We start from the raw sequence: 26,338 nt of genomic DNA, 5'->3' as shown, positions 1-26,338 counted from the left end.
CTTTACATTTTTGATAGAGCAAGCAAGCGTTCTAACCACCTGATTTTTTGCCATCTGTGTCTCAGTGCAGAGATGTTCCTTCACTTACTTTCCCATAGCCAAACAGGAAGCAAGAGGAAATCCCTGCAAATTTAAGTGTTGCTAAACTTACAACAGTAAAAGCAGTAAAGCATGCCTTTTACATGTACTGTGGAACCTAAGGTATTAATCCTCTGCATTGTGTAAAAAGGCTGTTTGATACAGTCTTCTTATACTCCCCTTCCAGTCCCCAATCCGTCTCCTGATGGAACAGAGCCTTTGGAGTTACTCTGCACATGCTCAGTTTGATGTGTAGGTTTGCTAGTTTTTCTTCTTGGAGTGTATGATCATCACTGGGCCAATCAGCACTGTTTAGGCAGAGGCCCTGCAGCCCCATAGGAAAGTCAGAATGAAAAACTCCTAAAAGCTTTAACCAGTATCACAAGACTGATACTGCTGGACAAAAAGTTATTTAGCGGTTACTTACTAAAACAATTGCATTTCTGTGTTTTGTACTGTTGGAGACCAGATCTAGTGAATGCAGGCTACTGGGTTTATAAATACTAAAAAGGGAATTCCTTGGGGACTCCTGATCACCAGAACTAGTAGTGCCCCCACTGGAAGATTTCCCCCTCTTACTCTAAAAAAAACGTTTTGAAATCTTACTTGCACTTTTAATAATGGTAAACCAAAAAAAAAAAAAAGTTTAAACCCTCTTCACTCCCACAAACAGGTGTTCTAATCCATCTCCACTCTGTCCGAAAACGAAAAGTTTTGCCTTTGGCTAAATTTTACAGCAAGCCCATTATCCTGCATTAAAAGATGTACAATTTTTTTTTTTAAGATCCATACCTACCTAGGTGGATGCCGCATCTGTCTCCCAACACGGAGTGATCGAACACCCCCGATTGCTCAGTTCTCACAGCTCAGTGATCAGAGAGCAGCTGACTGCCAATCAGTAGCTCTGCCCTCTCACTCACTGGGCAGGAGCAGCAGGCTCAGGCTCTCAGTGACTTAGTCACACCCTGTGGGTGGATCCAAACTCTATGGTCATGATGACACCCTGTGGGTGGATCCCAACTATATGGTCGTGATGACGCCCTAGCCTCGACTACTTGAAGACGATTCACACTCCTGTGATCCACAGCCAAACGAGCTTTGGCTGTGTACCTCTAATCCAACCCCCACCCACAAAGTAAATTCATAGACCCTCCCATTTACTCGGAGGGGACTTCAATGTACCTCTGGAACCACTAAGGGACACATCTTCAGGCAAAACCAGTATAGCATACAGAAAACTTAAGAAAATCAAGGAACTGTTGAGATCCTTGAATCTAGTGGATATGTGGCGAGCACTACATCCCCTAGAAAAAGACTACACCCACTACTCTGCACCACATAACAATTATGCAAGAATTGACATCCTCCTGATCTCGCAAAGAGATTTGCCAGATCTAGTTGAGGCTAAAATAGGGCATATTGTTTTGTCGGATCATGCACCCATTTCAATCACTATCAACAATGACACGTATTGTAAGCCTAGCTTCAATTGGAGATTGAATCCCTCGCTACTTCTCGATCCAAAAATCAAAGAAGAAATTGAAGGGTCTATTACAAATTATTTTAAAGAGAACTCCTCACCTGAGATGTCACATATGACAATCTGGGAAGCACATAAAAGTGTTGTAAGAGGAGAATTCATCAAATTTGGCGCTAGGAAGAAAAAAGAGAGAGAGAGGCTGATGGGTGATTTGGTCTCCAAAATAGCCAGGTTAGAAGCACAACACAAGATTTCCGCGGCTCAATCTCTCTTCGAGGAGCTGTCTGAAGCAAGGAAAGCTTTAAAGGATATACTAAATAACAAAATCAAAAGATCAATTTACTTTAATAGAGCAATATACTATGAACACGGGGATAAGAGCAGTAAATTCCTTGCCAGGGCCCTCAAAGACCTTCAAGCTGCTTCTCACATTCCCTACATGAGAAATAGACATAATAATAAGATTCACGACCCTAGATTCATCGCGGAATCGTTCCGCTCTTTTTATGAAAGTCTATACAATCTCCCCCCACAAACCCGCCCTGCAAGCTTAATAGGCTCAAGAGAACAATTCATTTCTCAATACATAAAATAAAGTGGACTCCCAAGTCTCTCACAATTGGACATTGCTCAAATGGAAAAATATATATCTCTTGAGGAGGTCCAACAAGCAATCAAATCCTTGAAATGTGGTAAAAGCCCAGGACCTGACGGTCTAACTTCCCAATATTACAAATCTTTTCATCCGATCCTTACCAGACCCTTAACTAAGGCACTGAATGCCCTTTCCAAAAAGATACATCCTTCTCCTGAATATTTAAGTGCCCACATCACGGTCATTCCGAAAAAGGACAAAGATCCGACACTCTGCGCCAGTTATAGGCCAATTCCACTGCTCAACCTGGACGTTAAGCTTATGGCCAAGATATTGGCAAATAGACTTAGGCCTCTCTTACATAATATCATAGGTCCAGAACAAGTAGGCTTTATACCTGGACGAGAAGCGCGTGATAATATCATTAAATCTCTTAATTTACTCCACGAAGCAAAGACAAACAATCTACAAGGACTGATTCTATCCACTGATGCTGAGAAAGCTTTCGACAGGGTGGCGTGGGACTACCTCCTTGCCACCTGTCGACACCTAGGATTAGGAGACAATATGATGGGATGGATAGGGGCCTTATACACAAACCCAACTGCGAAGGTTCAGGTTAACAATGTGTTCTCCACACCTTTACACCTAAAAAATGGGACGAGACAGGGTTGCCCGCTATCACCGATTCTGTTCATTCTAGCCTTGGAGCCATTGATTAGACACATAAATGTCAATTCAGCGATCCATGGATTTCAGGTCAAAGATAGGGAATTTAAGGTCTCAGCCTATGCTGATGACTTATTGTTCTATATTACCCAGCCCCACATTTCTATACCCAACCTAAACCTCCAATTCCAAAAATTCAGATTTCTATCCAATTTTAAGGTAAATCACTTGAAATCCGAAGCGATGGATGTTTCATTACCAGAAAACATCAAATAACTTACACGTGCCAACTGCCCATACAAATGGGTACCCAAATCATTAAAATATCTAGGAATTCATTTAACCCCAAAAATTGATGCGATTTTCGAGGCCAACTTTACCCCATTGTTATCAACCATAGGTAAAGATCTCAAGAGTTGGAACTCCAAGAACTTCTCATGGTTTGGAAGAGCAGCTATCTTGAAGATGGTAATTCTTCCACGCTTACTATACCTTTTCCACGCGCTCCCGATTAAAATTCCAACCAGCTTTTTTCGTAAATTAAGCACTATTCAAAGACACTTCTTATGGGCGATGAAAAGACCAAGGATTAAACTACAGATTTTACAGCGCTCCAAACCTAATGGGGGTATAGGTCTACTGAATTTTTCTAAGTACCACCAAGCAACCCACATTACTAGGGTAGTGGACTGGCACTGCCACTCTCAACAGAAGGATTGGGTAGACCTAGAAAAGAGTTGCTCAAATTTCCCCGCATACAACTTATTATGGTCGAATCCTGGAAATTACCCGCCAGAAATTAAACAACACCCTTTGATCTCCACTACACTAAACATTATCAACCGTATAGCCCCCGAATATCAACTAATATCTAAATTTGGGATTATGACCCCCATTTCGAACAATCCTGACTTCATTCCAGGACTGGATTTCAGGACAAAGACCACAGACACACATCAACCACAAACACAATTACGAGTCAAAGATTGTCTAAGCAGATCTAGTTTACTCTCTCTTGATGAATTCAATAAGTTGCAACCTAGAGGATACAACCTCTCCTTTTGGAACTTTTTGCAACTACATGATTTTTTACGAAACTCAAAGCACAAGTTTCAGCTGAGCACTCCCTTGACGGTTCTTGAGGAGATCTGCATTAGACAAACACCATGTATCAAAACCACATCACAGGCCTATAAATGGTTGTCTCAAACCCCGAGAGGCCTGTCCGATAAATACAAATCAATCTGGGAAAGAGACCTCAATTGCAGCATTTCTGATAAGAAATGGGAAAAAAGCATGTGTTTTCACGCATAAATGCTCATTGAGCACGAAAGTGCAAGAAACCTCTTTCAAAATTTTGACACAATTGTACATTACCCCAGTTCAACTTAAGGTGTGGTCTCCACAGGTCTCTGATAGATGCTGGAGATGCTTAAAAGAAAGAGGAACATTTTTACACTTGTGGTGGTCCTGCGCTGTCATCCAAAAATTCTGGAATGAGATTATCCACCTTATAAAATTCATCACCAATACCACTTTAACATTAGATGCTGCCTGTTGTCTTTTACACCTGCATAACCTGTCTTATAAAAGGTGCAAACAATCTCTTTCTAGACACCTGCTTAATGCAGCCAAGGCGGTCATCCCCCTACACTGGAATACACAATCGATACCTTCCACAAAAGAATAGCTAGATAGAGTAAAAATGTTCTATGAGATGGAGGAGATCCTAGCTATTAAAAAGGAAAATGACTCAGTCTTCCACAAAACTTGGCGACCCTGGTCTGAATTTACACTGTCTGATGTCTACACAAATCTAATTGCCCATTAGAACCGAACGATACTTTCTATCGAATGACCAACCCTCACTAAAGTCAACAAATACTGGCAATCCAATTTGCTAGCAACCGCTAACTTATCCTGGTCTCACTCCCCTTATCCCCCCCTCACTCCTTACACTCAGTCCCCCCTCTCTGTTCATTTTCCTCTTCTTCATTCTCTCTTTCCTCTTCTACCTCCTACCGCGGCGCCAGCCGCTGCTGTGGGCTTCGGCCTTCAGCTCCTGATTATGCTTTAATCCCTTGAATTTCTCTGGAAATTGGTCACATTATATTGCTAACACATATATCTGTTTTACCGAACTGATGGCAAATCTGATTTCCAATATAACATGCTTATACCCTGTATCAACTTGTTTCAATTTGTATTACTGTTGTGAAGCTTACGTTTGTATAAGTATTTTTGCAATAAAGCTTTATATTGAAAAAAAAAAATAAAAATAAAAGATCCTCAAAAGAGGAGACCTATAGAGAGCTGACATATATTCAGATGTACACTTATGTAATATACCATATTTATTACCAATTCATAAATCACATATACATATACAAAAGATAAGAATAAATACACTTGCAACATATCCAGTAAAAGTGCATAAAAATATAGTGGATTACATATGACACCATATTCTCCATAGGTACATAATCTAGAAATATACAGAACTTAAATAGAGTATCTGAGTAGATGTAGGCTCGACGTGTTTGATGGACCTCCGTCCATTCATCAGGAGCTTAGAATTAGATAGGGTATCTAATAGTAATAAATCTGAGTTAGCACCCAACATAAATGAATCAAAGAAAAAGGGGGGGGGGGGGAAATTAAATATTAAAACAAGAAAAAAAAAAGGGGAATACATGGAATGGACACTACCTGAATTAGTGTCATGTATCCAAACATATTCCGGTTCTGGAGGGAGGGAACAAGGGTCGATCCGAGGTAAAGTCTGACTGTAAAAAGTCTGTAAAAATGGTCAAACATTCCCATAGACGCACTCCTTAACCTTGTGGACAGCCTACGCAGAAGAGATGAAGCAGTTATAGCTGCAAAGGGTGGGCCAACTCAATATTGAACCCTACGAACTAAGACTAGGATGCCATTAAAGTTCATGCGTGTATAAAGGCGTTCCAATACTTTTGGCAATATAGTGTAAATTTTGTGCTATTTTGTCAACAATTTCATTGATGCCATCCAGCGCACCAGCATGTTACAGTGCATCAAGTCATACCAGCGGGGAAGGATTACAACTTTCAGGTTTTTACCGCGATCCAGGGTTCTCCAGTGAAGTGGAGGAAAATCCCTCTAACATAGCAGTAAAACATTTTAGAGGAATATTAACTCTTCCCCACTTTACACTTTCAAGCAGCCCTGTGTCTTACCACTTTCATGAAGAGGACAGAGCTGTAAAAGTTAGGGGTCTTTTTGAGGTTTTTTATCATTGCAGTTTGGGTAATTTCCCCACCACACTCCACAACGAGGCTTGGAGAGGTGACAGATGCCATCTGATAACTCTTCATGTTGCGTAATCCCCAGGTAAGTATCTCAATGGCAGTGACTTGAACCACAGGACGGATGCCTTGAGGCACCATGTAGAGTTTTGGAGCTCTCTCAGATGGCAGTATTGGAAGGTTGGATCCATCCTTGTCTTTTAGAATGAGTTCCACAGCAACCAGGATGTCCCCGCAGTGTTTGCCAGCGTTCGTGACTGGAGACCACAGGAGTTTTGGTGTAATGTCGATAGGGGTCAGTTTTACAAGTGGTTGGCACAAACTCGTTCCAATGAATTCATCTTTTCCCACTTGATCGTTGTCAAATATTTCAATAACTACGTTTGGTGGATTATGAGCTACTGCGTGCGGATCTCCATAGATCTCAACTTCATTGAAGATTAGGGTTTGGTCCCATGTGGGGTTCAAAGTTGAATTGATTATCTCTGTAGTCTTACTGCGGTGAAGGAATGATACATGTGCATAGGGTTCAGAAAAAACTGTCCTTATCCATGGCAGTCAGACCCCGAGCTTGGTAAAGATAGCAGCGAAGGTGATATGTGAAGACATGATCAAAGATACAGGAGACAATTGGCGTGTTTGCTCCTAAAATATTAGCTGCAGTTTCCTTCCCCTTCTTTTCTTCTTCCTCTGAACTTGTATCAGAGCCAATAGCTCCTTCCAGTTTGAAAATAGCACATGCTCCGAGACTCTCTGAAGGGGCCATTTTTCTTCTCCAGCATCTTCGTCTGAATGTGTCTGAGCTTCGATATTTCAAGTGAAATTTCCAGCCTATGAGAGCGGCATATTCCCAGCCTTCCTGGTCTTCTGGAGAAAGGGTTGCCTTTCTGGCGGCAGTGACATTAGGGTCCTTTTTCCTCTTCCTCACTAGCCGCCGCCTCCTGTGAGTGTGATACATTTTCTCTGCAGCCACCCAAGACTTGGGTTTGGAGTCAGGAGGAATGGTGATGCCGTACTCCCAACCTTTCTCATCCACAGCACGTTTAATATCATAGGTCCAGGCATCATCCTCCCACATCCATCCATATGTGCACTCAAACTCCCCCGGAGCCCTCTTCTCCCCGTTAACATCTGTGTACGTCTCATCAGATTGTTTCCATTCACCACCAGGGTAGCGGCTCTCATTCTGAAATACTTCATCTGTGAACTCGCTGTGACCGGCGTCTGCTTCGGTTAGTAAGCTCCTCTCAGGGTCCACATCCCATTCGCCCTCCCATTCCCAGCCTTTAGGTGGAAGGAAACTCTCTTGTTTCAGCTTCATTGTTCCAGTGACATCAGAAAATTTGGGCCGCATCAGCAAACATGTGGTTCCCCATTTGCCAAACATCAAAGCCTGGTTCTCATACAGCTCTGCATACACACTGAAAGTTCCCTCAGAGTAGCTGTTAAATTTCTTCTCCACTGCAGACAGTCCCAACCAAAAGTTAACTCTTAGCTGGCAAGGAATCTTCACACCATTGTTCTTATCCATTGGGTACTGTAGGAAGATGGTTTAGGTCTTTCCGCAATATTTTCCACAGGCATCCTCACTTGTGATGGAGAAGAGGACCTGGTGGGCCGGGATGCGTGCACAAGCCAGTCGCTTCTCTGCTCTGATCATCCAGATGATCACATCCGGCATACTGTTTTGTGGCTCCTCTGATATTTGATTCAGCCTTTCCAGCCAGTCTTCAATCTCTGGCAATGTTGCCTTTACATCCGTGGCTTCTTCTCTCATATTGACTGCGGCCTCCCCAATCAACTTTAGAGACATCTGTCTGAGCTTATTTAGCTGAATATCCAGCATTGTGACATTGGATTTTACTTCCACAGAGGTAAGAGGCTTCATAATGTCCTGTATCAGCTGATCAATTAATCTTAGCCATATCTCTTCCAGCCGAGCCTCGGGAATGTTGGCCTGGATTGCTGATTTCAAGTTGGCAATGTTGGATTGCAGACGTTCAATCATAGTCAGCAAAATGTTGACAGTATCTAGACGATGACTAATATCTTCCCAGTAAGATGTTAGGGTTACTACAGGTTTAGTGGCTGACCATGGGAGATAGTAATAGAGGTTACCATCAAATACTGCACGGCTGTACCGAGTTGTTGATGCCAGAGGTTTACAAGTGCTGTCGAACTTGTTGCCATAATTTCCAATGCTGACTTCAAATTGTATGGCTTCACCAATATCCTGCAACATGGAGGCGGAATGGAAAACAGCACACAAGCTGAACTTCCGCCGGCGCTGATATTTCTCTACAGCAAGAACATCATCACTGGGGATATCCTCTATCTTTTTACCTGGAGTGCCATCAAGCTTTGTTGCCAACTCTACAAGGATTCTTCCTCGATAGGCTACACCTTCTCCCTTTTCAAAGTTGAGATCGTCAAAAGGGTCAGGGAACCCAGTGAATTCTCTTGGACTCCCATAGAGGTTCAAATAACAAGGGCCAAAGGTGGGTAAAAACCCAACCTCCTTTTCATTCACTCCTTCCATTTCACCACCAGAAGCAGCAATCTTAGACAAGCTCAAAGCAGTCGTTCCAACGGCATCATTCTTAGTGAGTCTGTCCCAGTCAAAAACTGTTAGCTTTATATTCTCACATATAGATGGAAACTTTATCTGAAGATTGACAGCTTGGTTCCACTCTGGATTTGCATTCTTCTCGATTGTTTTAGTAGAAACCTTTTTTCCAGCAAAAGACACTTCTACAAATGGGCCGACTAGATTCTTCTTGTCCGAGTCACCTCCAAACAGTTCTTTAACTGACTGTGCAAAAGCATCATCCATCTGTGGAATATCCTCAGCTCTGTAGATTTTCAGGAGGAAGGTGACCCATCTAAGTGTTGCTCCAGGAGGGAGGAGGAGATTACTTTCTACATCATCAGCTTCATTTTCCTTGTCTCTCTTTTCCACAGGGGACTCGTCACTGGTGCCAATGACAAACATGCTGACTTTAAGATATCCCCTTGCCCCAGCATTCTGGTCATCAGGATCCTGGAGAAGGACCCATTTTCGCATGACTTGGTTCATCGTATAGAAATCCAACATCAAGCTTGAATTCTCCTATCAAACTGTCAGCTCGAATGGACCCAGAGTTGAATAGACGGATTGATACGGACTCATCAAACAGCTCAGATGGTGACAGATTCACATTGTAGAAAAAGATCTCATCGAAATATGGGTTGTTTCCTCGTTTGATTCTTGTCCTGTGAGTCTGTCCACAGATGCTAACTTTCACAACCGGTTTCACGTTGTTACCAGACAGTTGACGTCCTTCAATCACCCGAACACGAATCTGGAAGTCTTGAGGTTTGTCAACAAAATCTTCAATCTTCTTCATCATTATTTGTCTTTTCCGATTGTTTCAAAGTCTTTGACGGTGACCTCCAACGTCGAGGAGTAGTCCAGGGGTATTCCCTTCAGATCAAACTCCAGAAGCGCGACGACCGACTCCGACTGGTAATTTGCTCCAGATCGATGACCTCCGCTCTGCTCCTCGAGACGCTGCACGGCCTGGAATTTCTGCTGAGTGGCTGCGGCCTAGGCTGGTCTGGATCCGGATGGATGGATGCGGTCTCCAACTCTCCGTCTCTCTGGCTCTGCCCGCACTGCGCCGCCGCCGCCGTCCCGTCAAGTTTTTGATTTTTTTCAATCGATTTCTCAACATTTTTTGACGATATCGAGAATTTTGTTTATGCAAAAAAAAGGAAAAGTTGTCATGGGGCATTATATGAAAAGATTCCAGGAATAATACAGACATATAAATAGAGAACTGACATAAATATATATATCTATCTATCTATATATATATATATATGTTACATGCATTGGTACATAGTTACATAGTTAGTGAGGTTGAAAAAAGACATCAGTCCATCCAGTTCAACCTATGATGCGTGTGTGCGTTTGCTTTTAAACGTACATTGTATACCCCTGTATGTTGTGGTCTTTAAGGTGTCCATCTAATAGTTTTTTGAAACTATCAATGCTCCCTGCTGATACGACTGCTTGTGGAAGAGAATTCCACATCCTTACCGCTCTTACAGTGAAGAACCCCTTACGCACTTTAAGGTTAAACCGCCTTTCTTCTAGTTTTAGTGAGTGGCCACGTGTCTTATTGTATCTCCTTTCTCTGAATAGTTTGTTCCTTATGCTCGGGCTCACCAGTACAGTATTTGTACATTGATATCATATCCCCCCTCAATCGTCTTTTCTCCAGAGAGAAAAGGTTCAGTGCTTGTAGTCTTTCCTCATAGCTGATGTCCTCCATTCCCCTAATTATTTTTGTTGCCCTTCTCTGGACTTTCTCCAGTTCCAGCACATCCTTCCTGAGGACCGGTGCCCAGAACTGGACAGCATACTCCAGATGTGGCCGGACCAGAGTCTTGTAGAGTGGGAGAATAATCTCTTTATTTCTGGAGTGAATCCCCTTTTTTATACATCCCAGTATTCTGTTGGCTTTGCTTGCGGCGGCTTGGCATTGCATGCCACTGCCAAGCTTGTTGTCTACCAGTACCCCCAAGTCCTTTTCCATCCTAGACTCACCCAGAGGTTCCCCCCTAGTGAGTATCTTGCTTTCTGGTTTCTGGCCCCCAAGTGCATTACTTTACTTTTTTGAACATTAAACCTCATCTGCCATGTAGTTGCCCACCCTGTTATTTTGTTCAGGTCTGCTTGCAAGGTTTCCACATCCTGCATAGAAGATATTGGCATGCCTAGTTTAGTGTCATCTGCAAATACTGAGATTGTACTAGATATCCCCTCCTCTAGATCATTTATGAATAAATTAAACAGGATTGGTCCTAGGACAGAACCCTGGGGGACCCCACTTTCCACACCCGCCCAATCCGAGTACTCCCCATTAATCACCACCCTCTGTACTCTCCCCTGGAGCCAGTTCTCTATCCAGGTACTCACCTTATGGTCCATACCTACCTTCCTTAGTTTGTACAGTAATCGTTTCTGGGGAACGGTGTCAAAGGCCTTTGCAAAGTCCAAATACACCACATCCACAGGCTTACCTTTATCTAGGTGGCAGCTCACTTCATCGTAGAAGGTTAATAGATTGGTTTGGCACGAACGATTTTTCATGAATCCATGCTGATTACTACTTATAATACCGTTTTCATTACTAAAGTCTTGTATGTGGTCCCTTAACATCCCCTCCAAAATTTTGCAGACTACTGATGTTAGGCTGACCGGCCTATAGTTACCCGGGATATATCTCGGCCCCTTTTTAAATATTGGTACAACGTTGGCTTTTTTCCAATCAGCTGGCACCATACTCGTCTGTAAACTATCCTTAAAGATCAAGAATAATGGTCTTGCAATCACCTGGCTGAGCTCATTAAGAACCCTCGGGTGCAAGCCATCCGGTCCCGGGGATTTATTTATGTTAAGTTTCTCTAGTTTAGCTCTAAGTCTATCTTCTGTTAGCCATGGCGGCACTTCCTGAGGTGTATTATTTAGTTCGGCCTTACAAGCTGGGTTCGTGTAGCCCCCCGATTCTTTTGTGAAGACTGAAGAGAAGAAATTATTTAACACTTCTGCCTTTTCTCTGTCCTCAGTGGCCATATTTCCTTTATCATCTTTTATGGGGCCAATGTGTTCTGGCCTCGCTTTCCTACTATTTATATACTTAAAGAACTTCTTGGGGTTCTTTTTACTCTCCTCCTCGTATTCTATTTTAGCCGCCCTGATTTCATCTTTACATTTCTTATTACACTCTTTGTAATGCTTAAATGCTGCCAATGACCCCTCAGTCTTGTATTTTTTGAAGGCCTTTTCTTTAGCACTAATATACATTTTTATGTTGGAGTTTAGCCACCCAGGGTTTAGTTTTGCTCTTTTAAATTTATTTCCCTTTGGAATGCACTGGCCAATCCCCTTGTTAAGTATGCTCTTGAAGCACTCCCATTTTTCCTCCGTGTTCTTTGTTCCCAGGGTTCTATCCCATTTGATATTTTCTAGCAGCGAGCGCAGTTTAGGGAAATTGGCTCTTTTGAAATTCAGTGTCCTTATATTACCCTTGTGTTTCCTATTACTGTAATTAATCCTGAAACCAATTGACCTATGGTCACTGTTCCCTAGGTTGTCCCGTATTTCTATATCCGTGAGCAGGTCTGTATCGTTGGTAATCAGTAGGTCAAGTACCGCATTGTTTCTTGTCGGTGCATTCACCATCTGACCCATGAAATTGTCCTGCAAAACATTTAGGAACTGCCTAGCCTTTTCCTTCTGCCCAGTCTATATCTGGATAATTAAAGTCCCCCATTATAATGAGATTTCCCATCCTTGCTGCCAATCCTATCTGTAACATGAGGTCCGCCTCACCCTCCTCCCTCTGGTTGGGGGGCCTATAGCAAACGCCCAATATTACCTTCTCCACCGTGCCTTCCCTTTGAAGCTCTACCCATAGGGATTCTGCCTCATCCATAGCTCCATTATCAATATCATCCCTCATATTTACCTGTATACTGTTCTTAATATACAGACATACCCCTCCCCCTTTTTTACCTTCTCTATCCCTGCGATAAAGGGAATACCCCTGAATGGTCGCCATCCAGTCATGAGAGCTGTCAAACCAAGTCTCAGTTATCCCCACAAAATCTAAGTCCTCCTCAAACATCAGCAGCTCCAGCTCTCCCATCTTGTTGGCGAAGCTTCTGGCATTGGTATACAAACCTCTTAATTTTGATCTGTTACATATATCCTCATTTGTTGTTATTAGGCTGCTCTCTTGATTTTTCCCCATACCCACCCTGGGTTTAGGAGCTCCGAACACCCTACCGCTAATGCCCCCAATTCTGCCCTCTGAATCTTGCTTTCCACTGGCTAATTCTACATCTGTACCCTCCCCCCCCCCCCGTTGCCTAGTTTAAAAGCCCCTCTAACTTTGTGGCCATCCTCTCACCCAGTACGGCTGCACCCTCCCCATTTAGGTGCAATCCGTCCCTACCAAAGAGCCGGTGGTCGACTGAGAAGTCGGCCCAGTTCTCCATGAACCCGAAACCCTCCTTACTACACCAGCTCCTCAGCCACTCGTTAACTTCCCTAATCTCCTGCTGCCTCTCTGGTGTGGCTCGAGGTACAGGTAGTATTTCGGAAAATACTACCTTGGAGGTCCTACTCCTCAACTTAGCGCCTAAGTGTAATGTTCTGGTACCTCTGGTACCCTTGTTCCATATTTCTCCTTTGCTAATTGCGTCCCATCTTGTTACACAAGAGACGCATATACCTTTAAGACCGGATGACATCATTGCCGAGCGCAGCTATGAGCGGCTATTTCAATCGCCGGCTTTTTCTCACTCATTGCTCGTTCAAACCACATGTTCACCGCACCTTCTCCTGTGAAGTCGGAGCTGCTGACATTCCCTTTGCTGAACTGAAGCCGGAACCTCGCTGCTGATCCGTATCTCGCTACGGGATCACCTCTCTCTATGGACATTGTTACTACTAAACCTATCTAAGTGATAAGTACCCCACAGGGGATTCCTTACTAACAAATCTCCTACTGTCATCTACTGCAATTACCTGGACTATCTATCTATCTATTCCATACCATCTGCATAGACTGTTAGCTCTTGGGACTACCTTCAACTATCCTTGCACTGGGTTACTCAGCTCTTGGGACTACCTTCAACTATCCTTGCACTGGGTTACTCTGTCTAAGTATACTCCATCTGTGTCCTCTTACCATCTGCACTATACTAGACATCAGAACCTATCTGCTTTACCATCACCTGCAACTCTCCTAATACTACTCCTAGTAATCACCATACAAACCTGTCTCTCATCTATACATACTCATATATACTATCCCTACACTAAACATCTGATTGAGTATATGTATATTGCATAACAGGCTGTACACCGTGATGAAGTCCTGAGAGTTGGATAGATTTATTCAACAGTATCTCTACAAGGCTACTGAGTGTGGTAATTCTGCAGCTGAAAATCCATCCATTAACAAAAACGCATGAACGTTACACTAAGTCCCTGAAATCGTTTAGAACTCTCCATCTCCCTCTGCCTATGTCATTGGTACCCACGTGTACCATGACAGCTGGGTCTTCCCCAGCCCCACCCAATAATCTATTCACCCGATCCACGATGTGCCGATCCCGAGCGCCCGGCAAACAACAGACTGTTGGAGGAGTTCTTCCCCTGGCAGCTAGGGGCGTCGCTCTGCTCCAGCAATGCTGGTCCCTGGCTGGTTTCCCCAACATCACACAACGGGGCGTATCTATTGGGGTGCTCCAGCCCAGGATCAGCCTCCTTGCCTTGTCCCCTTCTACCCCTCCTAACTGTCACCCCTCTACTCTGCTCTGATGCCTGCACCTCCAATACTCCACCCACCTCTGTGCAGACCCGTCTGCACCTGACTGGTACGATCCTTGCTCTCCTCCGGTATGGACATTCGTCTGTGTTGCCAGCTGCTTCCCTAGATTCAGGACCTGAGCTTCCAGGGAAGCAACGTGCTTACACTTTGCGCATTTGTATTCGCCCTCGATCACATGTCTGAGGAACGCATACATATCACAAGATGTACACCGAGTCGCATCTCCACACCCGCCGGGCATTGTACCTACTAATCTAATCTAATGGGGATTCAGTAATTTAAGTCTATCCTATGTGGCTATTTCCTGGCTTCCTAACGCTACCTTCTCACCCTCTGGTACTCCGCTACACTCGCTTGACACTCAGTTGCACAACACTCACAATCTCACAGCCCGGTCATTCTCACGACACTCCCAGTCGCACCACCCGGTCAGTCGCACAACACTCCTGTCGCACACACTCACAGTCTCACAGCCCGGTTTAGTTGCACCACACTCACAATCGCACAGCCGGTCAGTTGCCCAACACTCAGTTGCACAGCCCAGTCAGTCGCACCACACTCACAGTCGCAAGGACACTCACCAGTCGCAAGGACACTCACCAGTCGCAAGGACACTCACCAGTCGCAGGTATACTCACCAGACGCAAGATTACTCCCCAGTCGCAAGGACACTCCCAGTCGCAAGATGCTCACCAGTCGCTAGATACTCACAAGTTGCAAGGATACTCCCCAGTCGCAAGGATACTCACCAGGTACTCACAGAGCCTCAGTGTTCAACCTCAGTCACCAGTCCTGTGTGTGTCCCTTTAAGCCTGACACTTGCTTAGACTCCTGCCTCCCTCTGTCACTTGCAGATCAGTCTCCCCTCAGCTCCTCTCCTGGCCAATGGTCAGGTCAGGTATTGTGCGTTTCCTCTGCCCCCCTGCCCTCTCTCTGTCTGTCTGCTGCCCGCCCTTGCAGGGGGGGGGGGGGGTTACCACACCGCTTGCTACCCGCACACCACGCTCTTTCCTCTGGGGGGGGGGGGGTTCTTGCAATAGGCTGCGCACACCTATGGGCGGTGTAGGTGGAAGCGGCGGTGGAGGAGGACCAGGGCCGGATTAAGAGCATCATGGGCTTGGTGCTGAGGATTTTGAAGGGCCTTAAGGGCCGTGCCTTGGCATGCACCCAGAGGAGGAAGGGTGCAGCCATGCATGCCTAATTCAACATGGGATGCTGTCTCTGAAGCCCATAAACACATCCATGCATCGGCAACTGTCCCTCCTTGTCCGGCCTTCGCGCTGTGTGGGGAGGTTCTGAGGGTGCTGCCTGGGGAAGCGAGCATAGAAGCCAGACTTCTGTGTTTACAAGTGACAGAAGAGCGGTAACAGTGAATATGGCCAACCCGGGGCCTATATAAAAGGTAGGGGCCTGGAGCTGCAGCTCCAATAGCCCCTACGTTAATCTGGCCCTGAGGAGGAGGACGAGGTAGCCAACACTGCTTCTTTTCACAAATTTTAAATGAGGGTACACCCCAAAAGAGTGAGAAAGAGCAAAAATGGAACAATGGGTGGGTAAGGTCGGTATCCATTGCTATTCTGCATAAGGTACGGAAAAGTCCTGTGGGATCCATGCCTGGTTCATTTTAATGAACGTGAGCTTGTCCACATTGTCTCTGGACAGGCGGCTGCGCTTGTCTGTTATAACGCCCCCAGCCGTGCTAAATACCCGTTCAGATAATACACTGGCTGCAGGGCACGCCAGCACCTCCAAGGCGTAAAGGGCAAGCTCAGGCCATGTGCCCAATTTGGAGACCCAGAAGTTGAAGGGGGCAGACCCGTCATTCACTACATGTAGGCGTGTGCACACATACTGCTCCACCATGTTGGTAAAATGCTGCCTCCTGCTAAGACGTTCCATCTGAGCTGCTGGTGCTGCTGTTTGTTGTGGCGTGCTGACAAAGCTTTTCCACATTTCGGCCATGCTAACCCTGCCTTCTGAGGTGCTGGCGGTGCCCTGGTTGCGTTGGCTACCTCCTCCTCCTCTGCCTTGTGCTTCCACTGCGGCCCCGCTGTCAGATGGGAATGCCAGCAGCATGGCGTCTACCAGCGTGCGCTTGTACTCGCGCATCTTGCGATCGCGCTCCAGTGAGTGAATTAAGGACGGTACGTTGTCCTTGTAACGGGGATCCAGCAGCGTGGCCACCCAGTAATCAGCACAAGTTAGAATGTGGGCAACTCGGCGGTCGTTGTGGAGACACTGCAGCATGTAATCGCTCATGTGTGCCAGGCTGCCCAGAGGCAACGAAAGGCTGTCCTCTGTGGGAGGTGTATCGTCCGTGTCCTCTGTATCCCCCCAGCCACGCACCAGTGATGGCCATGAGCTGGCCTGGGTGCCACCCTGCTGTGAACATGGTTCCATCTCCTCCTCCAGCTCCTCCTCCTCATCCTCCAGAACTGTGCCCCTGCTGGACAATTGTGTCCCTGGCGTTTGTGTGTGCAGGAACCCACCCTCGGAGCCCCTTGTGAATGACTGCCCTGAAAGCCTTGGAAATGTTACCTCTTCATCCTCCTCCTCCTCCTCATCCTGTGCCACATCCTCTTCCATCATCGCCCGAATTGTTTTTTCAAAGGAGGCATAGAAGTGGGATAGTTAAGCTGAGAACGGCGTCATTGCCACTGGCCATGTTGGTGGAGTACTCAAAACAGCGCAACAAGGCACACAGGTCTCGCATGGAGGCCCAGTTATTGGTGGTGAAGTGGTGCTGTTCCGCAGAGCGACTCACGCGTGCGTGCTGCAGCTGAAACTCCACTATGGCCTGCTGCTGCTCGCACAGTCTTTCCAGCATGTGCAAGGTGGAGTTCCACCTTGTGGGCACGTCACATATGAGGCGGTGAGCGGGAAGGCCGAAGTTACGCTGCAGCGCTGCCAGGCGAGCAGCAGCAGGGTGAGAACGCCGAAAGTGCGCACAAACGGCCCACACTTTCTGCAGCAGCTCTGACATATCGGAGTAGTTTTTAAGGAACCTCTGCACCACCAAATTCAGCACATGCACCAGGCAAGGGATGTGCGTCAATCCGGCTAGGCCCAGAGCTGCTATGAGATTTCGCCCGTTATCGCACACCACCAGGCCGGGCTTGAGGCTCGCTGGCAGCAACCACTCATTTGTCTGCTGTTCCATGCTCCTCCACAACTCCTGCGCGGTGTGTGGTTTGTCCCCCAAACAGGCAAGTTGTAAAACTGCCTGCTGTCGTTTACCCCTGGCCGTGCTGAAGTTGGTGGTGAAGGTGTTACGCTGTCCGGATGAGGAGGCGGTAGAGGATGAGGAAGCGGAGTAGGAGGAGTTAGGAACAGGAGGCAAACTGAAGCGCCCTGCAATCCTCGGTGGTGGAAGGACATGCGCCAAATTGCTATCCGCCTCAGGCCCATCCGCCACTGCATTTACCCAGTGTGCCTTTAGGGAGATATAAACGCCCCTGACCGTGCTTACTGGTCCACGTATCGGTAGTTAGGTGGACCTTGGCACAGATGGCGTTGCGCAGTGCACACCTGATTTTTTCCCCCACTTGGTTGTGCAGGGAAGGGACGGCTTGCCTGGAAAAGTAGTGGCGGCTGGGCACGACGTACTGTGGGACAGCCACCGACATAAGGTTTTTAAAACTGTGCGTCTCCACCAGACGGAATGACAGCATTTCAAAGGCCAATAATTGTGAAATGCTGGCATTCAGGGCCAGGGATCGCGGGTGGGTAGGGGGGTACTTCCTCTACCTCTCAAGTGTTTGGGAGATGGAAAGCTGAACGCTTCCACGGGACATTGTGGAGATGGTTGTTGGTGACCCAGGTGGTGGTGTTGCTGACAGATCGTCTGTTTGCGGGGTGGCAGGTGCCGGTATCACTACAGATGTGGCTGGAGCGGCCGAGACTGCAGCAGAAGAGGAAGCAGGATGAGCCAGAGACGTTTCTTGGTTTTGAAGGTGTGTATTCCACTGCAGCTCGTGCTTTGCACTTAGATGCCTGATCATGCAGGTTGTGCTCAGGTTGAGAAGGTTTATGCCTCGCTTCAAGCTCTGATTGCACAGGGTGCAAACCACTCGTGTCCTGTCATCAGCACATTTTCTAAAGAACTTCCACGCTAGAGAACTCCTTTGAGCTGACTTTGGTGCGCTCGTTCCCTTGCTGCGTTGGGCAGTAGCGGGCGTAGTGTCTAGGGCACGGCCGCTCCGCTTCTGCACCCTGCTCCCTCTTCTGCTGTGCTGGTGGCTCTGTGCGACCACCGCCTCTTCCTCCAAACTACTCAGGTCACCTGCATGACGTTCATTCCATGTGGGGTCGAGGACCTCATCGTCCTCCACATCATCTTCCACCCAGTCTTCACCCCTGCCCTCCTTGTCGGTCTCCACAATGCTGAACGCCGCAGCAGTTGGCACCTGCATTTCGTCATCATCGGAGATGTGCTGCGATGGTCCTTGCATGTACTCATCTTTAGAAATAAGTGGTTGGGCATCGCTGCACTCAATCTCTTCCACTTCTGGGGCAGGGCTAGGTGGATGGCCCTGGGAAACCCTGCTGACAGAGTCATCAAAAAGAAGAAGAGACTGCTGTATGGCTTGGGGCTCAGACTGCTTGCCTGATTTGCAAGGGGGTGAGGTGAAAGACGGTTGGACATCGGCTGCAGGTGCCAACTGTGACCTTTCTGCAGTAGACTGGGTGGGAGACAATGTGAAGGAACTGGAGGCACTGTCAGCAGCAAACCAATCTACTATCGCCTCCACTTGTTCTGGCCTCATCACTTCTAGGGACGTATGATGCCCTACCAAATACTGATGCAGGTTCTGTCGCCTACTCACACTTGAGGAAGGTGTTTCACTTGTGCGTGTAGCTGGCACAGATCGACCATGTCCTCTCCTTGCAACAGGAGCTCTACCAGCAGCACCACGACCCAGGCCACGGCCCTTATTTGACGGTCTCCTCATATTTCTGTAATTTAAGATCTTGCCCTAGAAAGGTTTTTATTGAATAGCGGAATAGGAAATATGATCCAAAAAAGTGTATGTATCTCGCACGTACAAAACCACACTAGGCCCCAATTACTATTGTTTCTACCCCTAAAAGGATGGATGAGGAGTATGGAACAGACAGCACCCTCAAATCTTCAGAAGTATGAGATGAACCTCAAAAACTTGGAAAGGTGGATCTCACACGTACCGACACAGACTATCCCGCAATTCAATTGATCCTCAAAGGTTTTTATTGAATAGCGGAATAGGAAATATGATCAAAAAGAAAGTGTATGTATCTCACACGTACACCACCACACTAGGCCCCAATCACTATTGTTTGTACCCCTAAAAGGATGGTTGAGGAGTAGGAGGAGGAGTATGGAACAGGCAGCACCCTCAAATCTTCAGAAGTATGAGATGAACCCCAAAAACTTGGAAAGGTGGATCTCACACGTACCGACACAGACTATCACGCAATTTAATTGATCCCCGAAGGATTTAATTGAATAGCGGAATAGAAAATATGATCAAAAAGAAAGTGTATGTATCTCACACGTACACCACCACACTAGGCCCCAATTACTATTGTTTGTACCCCTAAAAGGGTGTTTGAGCAGTAGGAGGAGGAGTATGGAACAGGCAGCACCCTCAAATCTTCAGAAGTATGAGATGAACCCCAAAAACTTGGAAAGGTGGATCTCACACGTACCGACACAGACTATCACGCAATTTAATTGATCCCCAAAGGTTTTAATTGAATAGCGGAATAGAAAATATGATCAAAAAGAAAGTGTATGTATCTCACACGTACACCACCACACTAGGCCCCAATTACTATTGTTTGTACCCCTAAAAGGATGGTTGAGCAGTAGGAGGAGGAGTATAGAACAGGCAGCACCCTCAAATCTTCAGAAGTATGAGATTGTGTTCACTGTACCCCCCAAAGATTGTGTTCACTGCACCCCACAAAGATTGTGTTCACTGCACCCTAAAAGGATTTTGTTCACTGCACCCCAAAAAGGATGTTGTTCACTGCACCCCACAAAGATTGTGTTCACTGCACCCCAAAAAGATTGTGTTCACTGCACCCCAAAAAGATTGTGTTCACTGCACCCCAGAAAGGATGTTGTTCACTGCACCCCAAAAAGATTTGTGTTCACTGCACCCCACAAAGATTGTGTTCACTGCACCCCACAAAGGATTTTGTTCACTGCACCCCACAAAGATTGTGTTCACTGCACCCCACAAAGATTGTGTTCACTGCACCCCAAAAATTGTGTTCACTGCACCCTAAAAGGATTTTGTTCACTGCACCCCAAAAAGATTCTGTTCACTGCACCCCACAAAGATTGTGTTCACTGCACCCTAAAAGGATTTTGTTCACTGCACCCCAAAAGGATGTTGTTCACTGCACCCCAAAAAGATTGTGTTCACTGCACCCCACAGAGATTGTGTTCACTGCACCCCACAAAGATTGTGTTCACTGCACCCCACAAAGCATTTTGTTCACTGCACCCCACAAAGATTGTGTTCACTGCACCCCACAAAGGATTTTGTTCACTGCACCCCAAAAAGATTGTGTTCACTGTACCCCCACAAAGATTGTGTTCACTGCACCCCACAAAGATTGTGTTCACTGCACCCTAAAAGGATTTTGTTCACTGCACCTCAAAAAGGATTTTGTTCACTGCACCCCAAAAAGATTGTGTTCACTGCACCCCACAAAGATTGTGTTCACTGCACCCCACAAAGGATTTTGTTCACTGCACCCCAAAAAGATTGTGTTCACTGCACCCCAAAAAGATTGTGTTCACTGCACCCCAAAAAGATTGTGTTCACTGCAGCTCACACACAGAAAAATGGATGTGGATCACTGACACCTGCCTATCTCCTATCCCACACCACACAGCAATATCGATTGTAGTTTGTAGAACACAGTTTCCCTAAAATTCAGCAGCAGCAGCCTCTCCCTAATAGGATTGAGAAGAGATCGTAGATGAGGATTGAGTGCAGAGTCACCCCACCCCCCACACAGCAATATCGATTGTACTTTGTAGAAGACACTGACCCTATAATTCAGCAGACTCTATCCCTAAAATGCCTACAACTCGCCCTGCCTAAACACTCCGACCTGTCCCTCAATTCTATCCGGACACAAATGGTTTTTTCCTGCCTATCTTTCCCTAATCAGCAGCCAGCACGTTGATGTGTGCTCTGTCCCTGAATCTAAGCAGCATAATGACGCCGCTGCGGCTGCCTCGAACTTATAAAGACTTGGTCACATGCTTCAGACGGCCAATCACAGCTACTGAGACATTTGCAGGCATGGCTGGGATGGCTTAAGGCACACCAGTTAAACGATTGTTGATTGGCTGTTGAAAGCCCGCCATGAAAAGAGCGCCAAAGCATGCAAAACCCGGAAATAAAACGACCGAACACGGATTTTTACCCGAATATACAGTAAAGTGTCCGTGTCCGTGTTCGGGTACAAAAAATCCAATTATTCGGTACGAACACGAATAATACAGTCCGTGTTCGCTCAACACTCTTTGGGACCAATACTATGGTGCTCGACCACTCACTGTGGGACTCTTCTATTACATCCAGCTGTAACATATTTTTTATTTCCTTTGCGACTGCCTCTCGCCTGGCCTCTGGGATTCTATATGGCTTTAAATTTACGCGAACCCCTGGTTCTGTCACTATATCATGCTGGATCACATTGGTCAGTCCAGGTAAGGGGGAGAAAAAGTCTCTATTTTTGTACACAAACCCCCTAACATCATTTTGTTGTCCCACCGACAGGGAATCTGTTATGGGGACGTCAGGTGTCACCGGCTCTGCTGGGGCCGGAGATGCAGCCAATAAAGTCTCTCTGTCCTTCCAGGGCTTTAAGAGATTCACATGATAAATTTGTTGTGGTTTCCTTTTCCCTGGTTGGTAGACTTTATAGTTGACCTCTCCTATCCTCTCGATAATTTCAAAGGGACCCTGCCACTTGGCTAGAAACTTACTTTCAACCGTGGGAACATGTACCAACACTCTGTCCCCAGGGCTGAAAGTACGGACTCTGGCACCCCGATCATAGACCCTCCTCTGGACCTCCTGCGCTCGCTCCATATGTTCTCGTACCAGTGGCAGGACAGCAGCGATTCTATCTTGCATCAGGGAGATATGCTCTATGACGCTTCTATATGGGGTGGCCTCACCTTCCCATGTTTCTTTGGCAACATCCAGCAGCCCCCTGGGATGTCTACCATACAAGAGCTCAAAGGGAGAATAGCCTGTGGATGCTTGCGGAACCTCTCGTATGGAAAACATAAGATATGGGACCAAAAAATCCCAATTTCTCCCATCTTTGTCAACCACCTTTTTTAGCATACTTTTCAAGGTTTTATTAAATCTTTCGATCAAACCATCCGTTTGGGGGTGGTAGACAGAGGTACGGAGATGGGAGATTTTATATAATCTACACAGTTCCTTGGTAACCCTGGACATAAATGGGGTGCCCTGATCGGTTAAGATCTCTTTTGGGATTCCCACTCGACTAAACACCTGGACTAACTCCTTGGCGATAGCCTTAGCGGAAGTGTTACGCAAGGGTATGGCCTCAGGATAGCGTGTCGCATAGTCTAGGATTACCAGAATATGCTGGTGACCCCGGGCAGACTTCACTACCGGCCCCCACCAGGTCCATGCCGATCCTCTCAAAAGGAACCTCGATGATTGGTAGAGGGACCAGGGGACTGCGCAAATGGGGCGATGGTGCCGACATTTGGCACTCAGGGCATGATTCACAGTACCCCCTGACATCTGCATGCAACCCGGGCCAGAAAAATCTCTGGGTGATTCTCTCCCTGGTCTTTTCGATACCGTGGGCCAGGTCTAGGACCAACCTGCGGAAGGGTTTGGGAACCAGCAGCTGTTCAACCTCATCCTCTCCCCGTTTTATCACCTGATACAGTAAATTGTTTTTAATGGCCATGTAGGGAAAAAGACACCGCCCAGTGAGGATCTACTGGTTCCCCATCCACCATCTTAGCGTTTTCTCTGGCTCTAAGGAGGGTGACATCTCGTAATTGCTCGGTACAGAAATCCTCTCTCCTGACTTCTAAGTCGGGTACCACATTCTGGCTACTCTCATTGTCAGGTCCAGAAATGTCCTCCTGTTCATTACCCTCTGGCTGGGAGCTAGCTTCCAGGTCCTCCGGCTCCCCAGCCATTACAGGGAAAGGAAGAGGATCTCCAGCTCCCTCGATTCCCCCAACAGGGTTTCCTTCCCTTTGGCAAAAAGGGTCTGGTGAGAGTTCCTGTGCTTCCGGAGCAGGGGGAGCTCTTTCCACCAGCCTCCCCTTGTTCTCCCACAACCTCCAAAAATGGGGGAAATCCCTCCCCACTAAAGCTTCATGAAGTAGCGAAGGCACCACCCCCACTGAATGGGTCACACTTCCCCAAGGGGTATCAACCTCAACCACTGCTGTCTGGTAGTCCCGAATGACCCCAATAGTGCTGGGGTGTAATTTTGTGGGATTTACACAATCACTTCTGACTAGGGTCACTACACTTCCAGAGTCTAGCAGGGCTGTGAGCGGCTTTCCATCCACTGCAATAACACACATTTGCTTTTCAATGCGACTCTGACATGAAGCAGTATATGCGACCTGTGCAAACAAAGATATGCGTCTTTTCCTATAAGCAAAATCGCATTGCATAGGTTCATCATTTATAGGACAGTTTGCAGCAATATGCCCAAATGCATGGCAGCGGAAACACTGTATGTGCTCTATCCCCAGTCCTCTTAGTGGTCCCAAAGACCTTCCTGGCTTCTTCGGCCAGTCTCCAGGCCTAGGACCAACAGTCTCATTAGCGGCAACAACAGTCCTATCTAGTTTCCCCATGCACCTGAACCCTGGAACAGTCTTACCAGAACCGCTGGGCGATCTTGCACCCCTAGACACACTGAAGTGGGGCGTAGACGGGTTCACCAAGTCCTCCGTAGCACTGTACCTCTCCACTAGGTCCACCAATTCGGTTGCAGTTTTGGGGTCCCCCTGTCCGACCCACTTCCTCAGAGCAGCAGGGAGCGCGCGCAGGTACTGGTCCATTACCACACGCTCCACGATCTGGGGGCCCGTCAAGGTCTCTGGTTGCAACCACTTTTTGGTGAGGTGGACCAGGTCAAACATTTGAGAACGGGGTGGCTTGCTGCTGGAATAGGTCCACTGATGCACGCGCTGGGCCCGGACTGCCATGGTGACACCCAAGCGCGCGAGTATCTCCACTTTCAGAGTCTCATAGTCCTGGGCCTTATCTGGGTCCAGGTCAAAATACGCTTTTTGCGATTCTCCTGTCAGAAATGGGGCTAACAGACCCGCCCACTGTTCGTTTGGCCAACCTTCACGGACAGCGACTCTCTCAAAAGTCGCCAGGTATGCTTCCACATCATCGGCCGGTGTCATCTTTTGCAGGTGGTACGAGGCACGTACCAATTTTGGTTCAGCTAGTACAGGAGATGCAAATTCTTTCTTTAACTCCAGCAGAGCCTCTGCAAACTGCCGGCTCATCTCCTGCTGGGCTGCCTGTTGTGCTGCAGCAACCTCCTGTTGTGCTGCCTGTTGTGCTGCAGTAGCCTCCTGTTGTGCTGCCAGTTGTGTTGCAGTAGCCTCCTGTTGTGCTGCCAGTTGTGCTGCAGTAGCCTCCTGTTGTGCTCTAGCGGCCTCTGCGATTTGGCGGTTTGTTTCTCGCTGAGCTGCATTGGCCTGTAGCAGGGCCTTTAGCATTTCCTCCATCTTTAGAAAGTGCCCGCTGAGTCCACCACGTGTGGGAGATTAGCTCACAGGGATCACCTTTCACAGGAACTTAAGGCCAGCACGCAGGTAGTTTCTTTAAAGTCTGGTGGATTGCCAGCTTTATTTCAGCAGAGGTTTGCAAAGATACAAAAACAACAAAACAATAAAATAAATCCTTGCTGTCCGGCGCTAAACTAAACAACGGTTTTCCTCACTATACAGTGTGGGGCTGGTCCCCATCACCCACAAAAACACATAGTAAAGCAAACCTGTTCTTTTGAAAGTCCACACAGAGCTCCTCTCTCAGATTCCCTCTTGAGACTCTGGCAGGCCAGAGCATTTCTGTGCTCTTTTCCTGTTAATTTAAAGTCCACCTGAGCATGGACTCAGGTAACTCACAATCTCTGGACCGGAACCTAGCCTGTCACAGAGGCTGGAAAAACCCGGGCCGGATTCCGGTTCAGTCTCTCACCACAGAACGTATGCGAGGTGAAATATAGCGATTATCTACTATCTCACCTCGCATACCGTCACATGTGGTATAGCAGATCTTCATACTGTGTGAATGAATGTATGACTAATGGGTAACTTCACTCTATGACAATTGGCAGCAGGGCTGCTGTTAAAAATCACGCCCCCCCCCCCCCAATAAATGTATCAAGACAATATTTCCACTAAAAATACACTAAAATCATTATTAACAGACACAAACATAACAGAGAACATGTGTGATTTAGCCCTTTTTAATTGTTGTTTACATTAATAAAAAAAAATACACTTTTTTTTTAAATGTTTACAATTATTTTATTTTACATTTTTTTTAAATTATTTATTACAATGTTTAATTATTATTATTATTATTTTTTACAGGACAGGGAAGAATTCAGTGCTGCGGGGGGGGTGGCACAGTGAAAGGGGGGCACACGGGGAGGGGGGGGGTCATAAGCAGGCAGAATAGGGAGGAGGATCGGTGTCGGAGAAGCAATTACAGTAACAATGCCCTGTGCCTGTGTCTCTCCCTACAGCAGCTGAAAGCTGGCAGGAGGGGGAGAAACTGACTTTTAGCTGCTGCAGAGA

The 26,338-nt window shown here is 46.7% G+C and overlaps 2 protein-coding genes and 1 pseudogene across 3 annotated transcripts in view; all 3 read right to left on the bottom strand.

Moving 5' to 3' along the window:
• LOC309550328 (uncharacterized protein) overlaps positions 1–26,338 on the bottom strand; it is a gene marked incomplete at its 5' end in the record, with an annotated part of 302,387 nt that overhangs the window by 70,641 nt on the left and 205,408 nt on the right. The window lies entirely within an intron of this gene.
• Positions 6,017–9,492, bottom strand: LOC309550080 (myoferlin-like; annotated as a pseudogene). Its single transcript has one exon. The product of its transcript is annotated as a myoferlin-like (transcript).
• Positions 9,495–25,036, bottom strand: LOC309550079 (uncharacterized protein; the record flags this gene model as incomplete). Its single annotated transcript, XM_082250542.1, has 2 exons — positions 9,495–9,656; positions 24,077–25,036. 2 exons carry the CDS (start codon positions 25,034–25,036, stop codon positions 9,495–9,497), a joined length of 1,122 nt encoding a protein of 373 aa, XP_082106668.1.

The sequence above is a fragment of the Pelophylax lessonae genome (assembly GCF_965119305.1).
Source record: "Pelophylax lessonae genome assembly, chromosome: 3".
Classification (NCBI taxonomy): domain Eukaryota; kingdom Metazoa; phylum Chordata; class Amphibia; order Anura; family Ranidae; genus Pelophylax; species Pelophylax lessonae.
This window is presented reverse-complemented; position numbering and strand designations above follow the sequence as displayed.